The sequence below is a fragment of the Panonychus citri genome, unplaced genomic scaffold (assembly GCF_014898815.1).
Source record: "Panonychus citri isolate SS breed McGregor unplaced genomic scaffold, ASM1489881v1 Contig00040, whole genome shotgun sequence".
NCBI lineage: Eukaryota > Metazoa > Arthropoda > Arachnida > Trombidiformes > Tetranychidae > Panonychus > Panonychus citri.
The window spans coordinates 1,121,837-1,134,141 of record NW_026515445.1 but is presented as its reverse complement, the minus strand read 5'-3'; the positions used below and the strand labels follow the sequence as shown (position 1 = coordinate 1,134,141).

The following is a 12,305-nucleotide window of genomic DNA, read 5'->3' as shown; positions in this document are numbered from 1 at the left end:
TTGAAATGTAACAACGATTCAAGTTCGAAGTGATCTGGACATCATGGTAACTCTATTATTCATCAGAATAGCAATAAGTTATCATGTTAGAACTTTTTTCCACTCTTCTTATTGACAATTTGTCAATAAGATTGAAGTTTATTATTCACTTTTTAAATTCGATGTAATAATTTTTCGAAAATTTTATTGTTTTGTTCTTTTCTCCTTCTTTATTATTTTTAATGGTCAGAAAGCTGATCTTGCTGTTGCTCCGATGACCATAACTTATACTCGTGAATCTGTTATCGATTTCACTAAGCCTTTTATGAACCTTGGAATCGGCATTTTATTTAAGATTCCAAGTAATATGCCCACTCGACTTTTCTCATTTATGTCACCTCTTGCGGTGGACATTTGGTTATATGTCCTGGCCGCTTACATCTTGGTCTCTTCGACTCTTTTCATTGTTGCCCGTTTCAGTCCATACGAGTGGACTAATCCTCACCCATGTGCCCGTGATTCAGATGTAATTGAGAATCAATTTAGTTTAGCCGATAGTTTCTGGTTCACTGTGGTAACCCTGATGAAACAAGGTTGTGACCTTAACCCTAGAGCGGTGTCCACTCGAATCATTGGTGCGATTTGGTGGTTTTTTACACTTATTTTAATATCATCTTACACAGCCAATTTAGCTGCCTTTTTAACCGTTGAACGGATGGTCACTCCCATCGAATCGGTTGAAGATCTTGCTGCTCAACAAAAAATTGCCTACGGAACTTTGGAAGGAGGATCGACCATGACCTTCTTCAGGGTAGGTCGACTTTCAAATCATACGATGAAATCGTATTTCTCATTTTCAGCTCTCTCTCTATCTCTCTTTCTAGGACTCGAAAATTCCGACCTATCAGAAGATGTGGAGATACATGGAAAATAATCACCATGTTTTCGTGAAAAGTTACTCAGAAGGAGTTGATCGAGTTCTGCAAGGAAATTACGCTTTTCTTATGGAATCAACAATGTTGGACTACAAAGTCCAGAGAGATTGTAACCTTACTCAGGTCGGTGGACTTTTAGACTCCAAAGGTTACGGAATAGCGACACCAATGGGTAAGCACCGACTTCTATATGCATTTGAAATTTATTCAATTATCAAAGGAGATGAAAAATATTCTCATGATGTCTCATGAGAAGATTATTATGAATTATTATCATTATGAATAATATAGACCAAGATTTAAAGATAAGACGAATAACTAAACTGCTAGAAGCTAATTGCCAATAAAATCAATAAATTTTTGATTCTTGGGAAAAATAAATTCATAATCTATTAAATATTTAGTGATTATCCAGATAAGAAATAAAAAAATCAACGAAAACATCGTATTAGATTCAGGTAAAAATATTAATAAGTTAGAGGAAAAACAACTTAAAACTTAATATTATCACTTTTTCATGGTTATTATCATGGATATTAATATTCACCAATATAAATGGTTCGAAAACAAGAAGAAAATATTAATATTTCCAAATAATTCATATGCATTATCGTTGAAGTGAAAAGTATTTTGGAAAATATTTAAATTGAATGTGACCGCCGGAGGGAAAAACTAGCAACTGAATTTCAAATTACTCCATTTAATGGCTATCGAGTGTTCAACTGATCCATATTTAGGTACAAATTGTTCCTGTAACAATTTAAAATACCTAGAGAAAGGGTTACCCTGTAACCCTCATGTTTCCTTGAATGATTATCACGATAAATAATTGAATATTAAATTTTGCATGATATCAAATGTTTACTCTATCATGGTGGTATCTTTTTCTTCATGGGAATCTGTAGGTTCACCTTGGAGGGACAGAATCTCTTTGGCAATTCTGGATCTTCAGGAAAAGGGTATTATTCAGATGTTATATGATAAATGGTGGAAAAGCCCTGGATTAACCTGTATAAGAGATGAAATGAAAAACAAGGACGGAAAAGCAAGTGCACTTGGACTCGATAATATCGGAGGTGTTTTCGTCGTCCTCCTTTTTGGCCTTGCATTAGCCTTAATCACCGCAGTGGGTGAATTTTTCTGGAACTCAAGAAAAAGTACCAAAGCAACCAGGGTAAATATCGATCAATTCATTGATGTTCATCATCATGTTAGATCAGTTGGATACTTTAACTTGTTGACAAACTTTCTTGTCGCTCAAAATTGCCATGAATTATTTATCTCATGAAAATGTTGATTCTCATAATACCAATGATAATTTTCAGACTAGTTATGAATCAGTTGATAATTGATAATCCATTACAATTGAAAATCGATTAAATAATAAATTCGACATATTGATTATTGAATCACTTTCTTACTTCGTTGTTCAGTTATCATCAATTTTGAAGGGAAAAGTTTCTAAGGAAAATAATATTTTGTCTTATGGAAATTGATTGATAAAATTTGTGAGTTTTCTCATTTGCTGTGATTCATTTGATGATGAAGATAATCTCTATTCCCTTCACGAGGGTTACCCTGAAACTCAGATTAATTCTCATATATTTATAATAATGAACTGTCAATTTCTGTCAATTCTAATTACTTGGTAAGAGTAACGAAGAAAATGAATGAAAAAGGATGAAGATGAAGATGAGAATGTGAATCTACTATGAATCAAGATTAAGTAAAGAAATGGAGGAGAAGAAAAAAAATGGAAATAATCAGGTCATCGAAATGGTTCATCAATAGGTTTGATTTACTCTTCGATTCTCATCAATTCTGAGACATGAGAATCACCATGAGCAGAGGGAGAGAGAGAGCATCAAGATAATGATAGAAAACTTTTTTTCATCTTTCTAATCAGTGAAAGTTTATCTTCTAATCAAATTGATGACGGTGATGATGATATGGACCATGAACCAGAAAACTGAAATCCATTGATCTAAATGATGATTTTCATGATAATCCTTTACTAATCCATCCAAGTTATTATCTATTTTCTTTTAATCTCTGTTGATTATCAATCATTAAACTTGATATTTTATCGGGTTAGATTCTAATTCTGTTTCTTTTTGTTTTGCTGAATCATTTTCTTTTTCTATAGCAATCATTTTGCTCTGAAATGGCCGAAGAACTGAGATTCGCTGTTAAATGTCGAGCTTCCCGCCAAAGGCCAGTTCTAAAGCGACAATGTTCAAACTGTTTCGTTGCACCAACCTACGTGCCTAATGGATCCGAACAGCCTATTCAAGAGAATGGGATTCTTCATGGTTTATATGATCTAACAAAATCAACTTCAATGGAATATCATGAAAACTAAATTATCGTCGATCCATTGAATGAAAGACAGAACGAAATGAGAAAAATAAAAGTTCTGAATGGAAAAAGAAATTCTCACATTTATATTATTACTTATATATCATCACGATTATCGTTATTATCTGATTCAGTTGTAAACATTTTCTGAATTGTCAGACTTTTTTTATATTCTCGCCATGAATCATGATAATATTGAAAGATTGGATCATTGAAATGATCAGAAAACCACTGAGGTGGTCATTATATTTACCCAAAGATCAAATGAATCAATGTAATCAGATTAATGACTTTCACATTTATCTTCAATTCATCAATGGCTTTCATGATAATGTTCATGATATGTAACAAATTGAATCAATGATGAAACTCCCACTTTCTTACCAATCATTTACATCACTATATTAACAGTTAATTATAATTAATTGTTACTCTAATCAACCAAATTTGTTGAGGAAAACAAACTTTTAATTATGTCAAATCTCAACTATTAATATAAAGTAACTAATGTTTATTTTTATATACAAATCTTGTTAAATTGTCACAAAATTGGACAACCTTAATTATTATTAATCAGCTAATTTAATGATAATCATGTAACATCATCTTGATTGTAACCAATAGATTTACAATATAATTAACAATTATATAATTTCTAATTATTTTAATCGTTGGTCTTGTTTTGTTCAGTTGTTATTAATGTTATGATTTAAGAAATTAAATTTGATTAACTTGAAACGAAAAATAAACAATCAATTTTAATTTACTTTCGGGTCATGTTAATTATTGGATCAATAATATAATTAGTTTATTTAATTTCAATTTTATTTTACTATTTAACTTATTGGTTACTGATTCTATTGCTAATTTAATCAATTGGTGAGTAAATAAAAGTTAATTTGTTTTCTCAATTTATTCAAACAATTTACTTTAGTTATCGATTATTTTCTGATTCAAACTCAATATTAACACTCAGATGAGTAAATATTTTTAATTACTGAATTCAAGATTCAATTAACTCAATGAGATGTTTGGTTTTCTGGTTCATCTTTTTGGGTTAAATTGGTTAGAACTTTTTTCCGAAAAAAAATCGGGTTCGTTTGTTTACTTTTTCTCCCAATAGATGGCGTTACAATCTGAGCTCTAATGGTAACATGTTTTGTTTCAATTGTTTGTTTACCTTTTTGAGAATTGTTTTTTTCTAATTGTTTCGAGTTAATTGTTTCATTTTTTTTACTGTTTATTGATCATTAGCTTGCTGATTACCTTTGTAATCATGTTTGCTCTTCGACAGGTCCGAACTTATTGTGTCTCTGCTCCTCTAATCTTACCAAAGGAATATGGTCTCCGTCACTCTGATATTTTCAATGCAAAAGTTACTCCACCAAAGGAAAGTTGGCTTTATAACTTTGACACACTCGCTTCGGTTAAATTGGGCTTAGTTGGACTTCATCCTAAGGTGTTCTCAGCGTTTCCCAGACCTGATTTGATTGCGATGAATGTTATCTGGCAGCAAAAGTATCGGAAAATTGATTGGTTAAAGATGAAAACGAGAGCTGAATTTCGTACATTAAATAAGAAACCATGGCCTCAAAAGGGAACTGGTCGTGCTCGTCATGGATCTAGAAGGTCACCACAGTTTACCACCGGTGGTTGGTCACATGGACCTCGTGGGCCTAAAACGTCATTCTTCATGTTGCCCTATTTTAATCGAGTCGTCGGGCTAATCAGCACCATAACATGTAAATTTGCCCAAAATGATATAAAAATTGTAGATACTCTGGAATCATTTCCTTCTGATGATCCACAATTTTTGAAAGAGATGATTAAAACTCGAGGATGGGGACCTTCAGTTCTAATTGCCGATACAACGGACATTTTCCCCAAGAACCTTGCCCTTGCAAGCCACGGAATCGATCACATCAATTGTATGCCAACTTACAGTTTGAATGTTTACTCGATGCTCAAACATGAAACTCTAGTCTTGACCTATTCAGCACTTCGAGAATTAGAGGAAAAACTATTGTTCCAATTAAATCGAACCGATCTCAAAGAGATTATTGGTAAATACGAAGCGCCGAAAGTGGTTCCCAATTATCCAAACACTGATCCTATTTTACAGCCTTAAAACTATGAAATGAAATTTATATTCTTAGTATTGTGTTAATAATAAACTGAATTTAGTTCTATTACAATAAACTTCTAATTGTAAAGAAAAACCTTTGAATTAATAACCGAATAACAGTAAATTTAACATGATAGATTTTAATTTGGATTCGATTTATTTTCATGATAACCGAGATTAAGTTGATCGATTCACTTGATAGTTTAGGTGTTTAAAGTTGATCGAATCAAGTGTCAATCGATTAACAATACAAAATATAAATTCATCTTGATGAGAGAATGTCAATTAAAAAAAATCTCAAAAAATTAAGTAAATAATTTGATCAAATTGATCAACAATCTCATTGATTTTGTGAAGGAAAATACTGATCAGGTTAATTGTAAAAGGTTAGGAACTAAAAACTTTGGGTAACTTTATGTGAGTCTCATTTTTATCAGTCTTTTGATTAGTAAATTGTTTATCCCTCCGATTGAACGAACTGAATTTAGGTGTTGAATTAACGACGTTCGTCGGACCGGTAACTCGTAATGAGACACTTATATTAACATCGTTAGTCTTTGGTTGCGTTTTATTGGTTTGCCGTCGAGATCCATATCCAGTTGATACCTTAACTCCAATATTCATTTGATTGTTTCGATGCGCTGGAGATGATGATCTGATCTGATCTGATGTCGAAGCTGAGTAATGATCCATAGTAGTTTGTTGATTGTTCAGTTTAGGTTTGTACCGATCATCAGGCCAAAGAAAATGAACAAGTTCTAATCTCGGTGAACAGCCAAGAAATTTGAGGCCGATAAATGACCGCAAGTCAAATTCTGTCATTGATTTCCGACAATCAGGGTAACCGATCCAAGCAGTTCCTTTAGAGATCCTCAGAACTCTGTAATCGGCTTTAATCCGATTACAGAAACTATTGATTTGGTGAATTCGTTTGTAACTATCAGAGTCTTCGTATAGACCAGATAACTTGATGAATCCAGAGCAATTCTGATAGTTGATCCTTGGTGATGTTTCCCTTAAATTGCCGCCGTCCAATTGGTAAGTAACATCAACACACCAAAGCAATTCCCGTGAAAATGATCTGCGACCATGAATAAGATAAACAATCAAATCATAATTGAGTTTAAGCTTCAATAGAGGATCAAGAAAATCCGAATCTCCAGTAACGACGATAATGGCACATCCTCGCTCTCCCCAATTCTTGATGAATTTAGAGATTAATAAAACGATCTTCGTATCCGCGGCATTTTTCGACTCGTCGTAAAAAGGATGGACTATGTTCACGTTCATCGATTCCAATGAATTACCAACAGTATTTGACATCCTTTCCACTCTGCAAGCTACATAGAAATCTCGTTCTTCCAGGCCATTGGGCTTGATTATTGTTGACCTAATTGTTGAAACGATTCCAGCGGCATCACAACCATGAGGAACGGCGACATTTTCAATGTCCCAGAAAACGCCGCAATTTAATTTAACCATTATCACAGAATCACTTGAGTTGAGACTAAAGTCATCAAGGTAACAATAACAATACAGAATCGACAATAATTTCCATCGATTTTTTCTAATAAATTACAAAAAAAATCGATCATCGAGAATTAAGATTTTCGATGATAATTAAAAATCAAGTTCTGCTCGTGATTATTACAATTCTTTGATTGTTTAGGTTTAGTTGGGTTAATCAATATGAAAATAAAGGAAATGAATTAAATTGGATAAAATTTCTTTTCTTTTTCTTCAATCAATCTCTTGGTTAATCAACAGAGTTTACTAATTGTAACCAGTTAATTTTGTTACGATTTGTGTTTCTCTTTTTTTTGACAATTAGAGTTTGTTTTCAATTTGATTTTTTTTTACAATAAGAATATGAGAGAGGATTGTGGATTTGATTGATCGATTAGGAATACGATTGAATGTTGATTAAGAAAAAGAAAGAATTAAGTTAATTGTTTGCTTGTTTTTCCTCCTTTGTGAACAAATGCTAAAATGATTGAGTTGATTGATGGTTTGTTGTTTAGGTAATAACAAAAAATACAATATTTTTACAATAAATTGTGTACACAATTTAACAACACGTAATAAATAGAGTTCATATTTCCCTTGATTGAAATTGGAGATTTACAAATCCCAATCATTGTCGATCAATAAGATTAATCCATTTCAACTTGATCCACAATCGAACCTTGAAAAAAACCATAACTCCAATAACTTTTCCATGGCAAAAAAATATCTTTTTTCTTTGTAATTCCATTTTCATGGTCATTCGAATCAATGTTTTCGCCAGTCACCTTTTCTTTCCGCTTTTGATATACAAAATTCAAGTGAAAATGTTTTGTTTCTCCAAATTATTTGATTGTAATTAAATAAATGATTGTGCCTTTTGTTTATATTCACATCAATTTCAAGATTGAAATCAATTGGATGACTGGGGTGGGATTAATTATGATTAATGGTGATGACCAGATTATAGAGATTAATTAAAAAGGACCGATTCAGGATCTTCATTAGACAATTGTTTAATATGGCGAAGGACATCTTTCTTTGTAATGATTCCTAGGAGACGTCTGTAAAAAGATTGACAATTAATTACTATTAGTATTTAATAGTGAGAAAAGTGATTAATCATCAACTTGAATTTAATCTTACCCATTATGTGTAACTAGGACTTGACGAAGACCAAGTTTTCTGAACATATCGATAACTGTTTCCATAGGAGTTTGATCGGTAATTGTGATTGGAGCAAAATCAACTATTCGTCTTAAATTGAGTGGTTGAGGTAAACCATCACCGGTGGAAGTTGGTATATCGGCACCTCCATTGAAAAAGACTCGAGTATTTTCATAGAGTTCACTGGTTCGCTTAGCAGAAGTTAGAGCGATTTGAAGATCTTTTCGAAGGACAAAACCTACTAGATATTGTGATTCACGAGAAATTACCACCGGGTAACCATTGTGATGTGAATTTCTTAATAGAGTATCAATATCATCGACAGTCATTGAGTCTTGAGTTAAAAGTACTAACGGTGGATCACTACGTGTCGGTTTCATACAATCGGCGGCCAAAGTTGTATAGGTGAACTCTTCTTTACTATCTAAAAATGGATAACCATTTAGATTGATGTGAGCATCATAAATACCCTCTTTGCCCAGGGCATCACCCACCCATTTAGAGGCCATCACAGCTGACATTAGGGGGACGATAAAGTTAACACTTCCAGTTAACTCAAACATTATCACAACTAGAGAGACTGTCATTCGAGTTACTCCTCCTAGAGTTGCTGCAGCTCCAACCATAGCATAAATACCGGGTGTCATACAATTTACTCCTGTTGAACAAGCACCACCGAAGATTGACAATTTGGGATATTGGAAAGCGATCTGTTCCATGATTATTCCCACGACACGACCGAGAATAGCTCCCATACACATGGAAGGGATGAAAAGACCGGTCGGTATTTTAATGCCAAAAGTGAATACTGTGATTACCAATTTGAATATAAGAGCGAGAATTAATAAGTAGATTGACTTGTAGACTCCTGGTCCAGCTTCGGCATTGTTGAATAACTTTTTGTTCACGTTGGTAAAATTACGCTTATAATCACAAAGATCAGAGGCATCGGCAATGCCACATTGGGAGAAAAGAATACGAATAAGGTCAGATGAATCCATTCGAGTAAATTCATTAGGAAATGATAACATGGAGGTGACAAGAGCCACAACGAGAACCTCAGTAATCGGATATCGACCTAATTTAGATTCTTTCCTGTGTCTACACCATCTTATATTAGCCCTGATGAAAAGAGTTCCAATGACACCACCACATATACCAAGGAAAACAAATGGAACCAATTCAAAGAGCACCCAAGGGCGTGTATAATCAACATAAAACTTGACAAGATGTTCATTGCCAAATGGGTTGATACTTCGTCCAACGAAAGCAGCAATTAAAGCACAAAAAAATGATCTCCAAAGGGTTTTAAGAGGAAAATAATATGAAACCTCTTCAAGTGAGAAAAGTACACCACCAATTGGTGCACCAAAAGCAACGGAAACACCGGCAGCGGAAGCAGCGGATAAAATTTCCCTCTTTTTAGCCTCATTTTTACCATACTTTGAGAAACACGGCCAATGACTGAAAAAATTACCAATGCAACAGGAGACATGAACTAAAGGACCTTCTTTACCCAAACTAAGGCCTGATGCGGTTACCAGCATCAAGCAAATTGATTTAATGATAAGTGTCCATTTACCAAGGTAACCACGAATGATGAAACCTGAGAGTATTGTTTTAATCTCAGGTATACCCGATCCACAGGCATAAGGTGCAAAGGTTTGAACTAAGAGAGCAGCTAAACCGGCAAAGAAACAGCTGAATAAAACATAAAGAATATAAGAAACGAAAGCATAACCAAATGAACTTGTCTTGGTGATTCCAAGTAGTTGTGGCCATGTTTTCCATTGGGTACAATTATAAATCTCTAGAACTGTATCATTAGATGACCAACAACACTGTTCACGATTAAGGTAAAAAGCTTCTGGACAAATGCCATCTTTAAGGTCTTTCATCCAACCAGCACCAATATCGATGACACCAGCAACATTACCAGCAAGAATACCGACAAGAGAAACACATAACCAGCCTGACCAAGCATCATGAGTCGATCTGAATGATTCCAGAAGAGAATCTTTTTTCCTACGGATTATGGAACGATGTCTGGTTCGATCTCGAGCAATATCACGCTGCCAATCAATCGTATGGAAATCATCATACTGTCCAATACCAACAAGTTCTGTATCCAATTCTAGAAAAGAGAGAAAAAGAGAAAGGTAAAGATATCAAAAGGATAAAATAATTTGACATAAGGAATGAAAGATATCACGTAATTGAGGTAAAAAAAACTATGTGGAAATTAAATTTAAACTTTTGTTTATGGTTATTGTTTTATATTCACTATCATGTCTCTAAGTTATTGTTGCGAGTCAACAATATTGTTATGATTTATTAGATCGAGAAATCAATTTTTATTTCCAACCTTTGGTACCCGATTTAAGGAAACAATCAAGTTCAGTTGTTTCTTCACCATTCTCGGAACTTGATGAAAAATCACATAGATTACGGGAAGAGGAGGAGGACAACATACCTTTATCCATCCTCAATCCTCTTTAAACGAGTCACTACACTTAATAGAATATAAATGTTTGTTGTCACAATTATAACAAAAAGCAAGTCACAAATAGAAAGAAGAAGAAGAAAAAAGTTGAATCAAGAAGCAAACGCAAAAGTTGACGACCGTAAATCAAGTCAAGCCCACCGGATAAGCAGCAACGGTTATGCAATTAGTTGATTGTGATGATCAAGACGAAGAATAGAAAATTTTGACGACAGAAAGAAAAGAAAGAGGTAGAGGTATAAAAAGAAAGATAAAAAAAGGAATCAAGGAACAGATAGAATAACAAATAAACAGTAAAATTAGATTGACAAAAAAAGTCAGAGATAGAAGAGGATGAGGATGATGATGATGATGGTACTGAAGAATAGTAGAGAGATAAAGCTGACGATGAAGACAAGAGAAATTGAGAGAGAGAGAGAGAGAGAGGAAAAAGGTGGAGGGTGGTGGATAAAACTAAAAAGAAAAAAAAAGTCAAGGTTAGAGAAGAAAGTAAAAGGTAAATTCTATTTAATATTGACACATATGAGAGATGTCATTCGATTGTGAACCTTCAGTTTAACTTGTTTCCTCTTCCTCAGGCCTTTTCTTTTTCTTCTTCCAATTTAGTCTCTCTGACCACAAATTCAACTCCTCTGGTAATTAATTAATAATGAATGTTATTCCTTGTCATGATTACAAGAATTAATAGGATACGAGAAAAAAAAATTAGAGAACAAGTAAAAATCCAAATAACATAGAAAAACAAATAAAAAAAGAGAGAAAGGTGAAGATTAACTGGATTAACCAATAAACCGGATAATCAGATCATCGGTGGTATTGAAGAAACTCTCGTTGAAATTGGTTAAATTAAATTGATCACAATTGATTAAATAATAAATAAGTTACAATAATAAAATCAACAATTTAAACTCAACATGATAAGTTGACATCACTTGATGAAAAAGTGATAATCTCTTTGGATCAACCAATTGGAATCCAAGGAGCGAATTTCAAAAAATCTTGTAACCGAAATTTTTTTTTTCGATTTTTTTTTATTCCAAATAATTAAAACTCAATCAATCAATTGTTCAGCTAATTAATGTCATAGATTATCACTGGTCATTCAGTAGTTAATTGAGATGAACAGATAAACAATCAAAGACTCTACTTTATTTTTCGAGAGGATTAATGTTGAGTTTAAATTGTTTGATTGAATTTTGATCTGGAAAATTACAATTAACTGATTGTAAGTTTGGACCAGTAAAAAAGTAACAAAACAATTAATTAATTACCTTCACCGTAAAATGAATCCCTGGTCATCCTTTTAAATTGTGATCGCACGTAACCATTTAAACGATTAACCGAAGTCATTGTAACCATGATTGTTAATTGTAATTGATTTGGTTTTTTATTATAAAATGAAAATCAACCAACTGTTTAGTTAATAACAAAATTGAATTGAAAATTTTCAACGAAAAACAAACAATTAACTAAATCAATAAATGGTGATTCTAATTGTGCTTTGGATTAATGGTAATGATGATAAATTGTTGTTACAACGATAATAATTTCACCCTAATCACTATCAGTTAATTGTTATCAGTTTTAATTGTGGTGTAAAAGAAAACAAAATGATAACTATCAATACAATTAATGTAACTAATTGTTACCCTGGTTCTGAGTAATTAAATGAATTCACTTCACCCAATCAGGATAATTTAATTTTTCCAGTGAAAATTTTCAATCATTTTAATTT

General features: G+C 33.0%; 3 protein-coding genes across 5 annotated transcripts in view; 2 read left to right on the top strand and 1 right to left on the bottom strand.

Moving 5' to 3' along the window:
* The window catches only part of LOC128397727 (glutamate receptor ionotropic, kainate 2-like), a 44,196-nt gene extending 40,276 nt beyond the window's left edge, over window positions 1–3,920 (top strand). Inside the window, exons 11-14 of the mRNA XM_053358473.1 lie at window positions 230–790; window positions 864–1,086; window positions 1,820–2,088; window positions 3,061–3,920. Coding sequence (XP_053214448.1) covers window positions 230–790; window positions 864–1,086; window positions 1,820–2,088; window positions 3,061–3,276 — 1,269 coding nt within the window. The 3' untranslated portion in view covers window positions 3,277–3,920. The remainder of the gene's footprint in view (window positions 1–229; window positions 791–863; window positions 1,087–1,819; window positions 2,089–3,060) is intronic.
* A 489-nt stretch (window positions 3,921–4,409) lies between these two features.
* Window positions 4,410–5,541, top strand: LOC128398000 (39S ribosomal protein L4, mitochondrial-like). Its single transcript, XM_053358804.1, has one exon. It carries the CDS (start codon window positions 4,549–4,551, stop codon window positions 5,398–5,400), a length of 852 nt encoding a protein of 283 aa, XP_053214779.1. The 5' UTR covers window positions 4,410–4,548; the 3' UTR covers window positions 5,401–5,541.
* Window positions 5,542–7,106: 1,565 nt separating this feature from the next.
* Window positions 7,107–12,036, bottom strand: LOC128397999 (H(+)/Cl(-) exchange transporter 3-like). Of its 3 annotated transcripts, none has more exons than XM_053358802.1 (3): window positions 11,842–12,036; window positions 8,047–10,201; window positions 7,107–7,964 (listed from the first exon to the last, which is right to left on the bottom strand). In XM_053358802.1, exons 1-3 carry the CDS (start codon window positions 11,927–11,929, stop codon window positions 7,874–7,876), a joined length of 2,334 nt encoding a protein of 777 aa, XP_053214777.1. In that variant the 5' UTR covers window positions 11,930–12,036; the 3' UTR covers window positions 7,107–7,873. The 3 variants fall into 3 exon arrangements, with proteins under 3 accessions (XP_053214777.1, XP_053214776.1, XP_053214778.1); XM_053358801.1 differs by lacking the exon at window positions 11,842–12,036 and adding an exon at window positions 10,433–11,492; XM_053358803.1 differs by lacking the exon at window positions 11,842–12,036 and adding an exon at window positions 10,541–11,491.
* Between the last annotated feature and the right edge of the window lie 269 nt (window positions 12,037–12,305).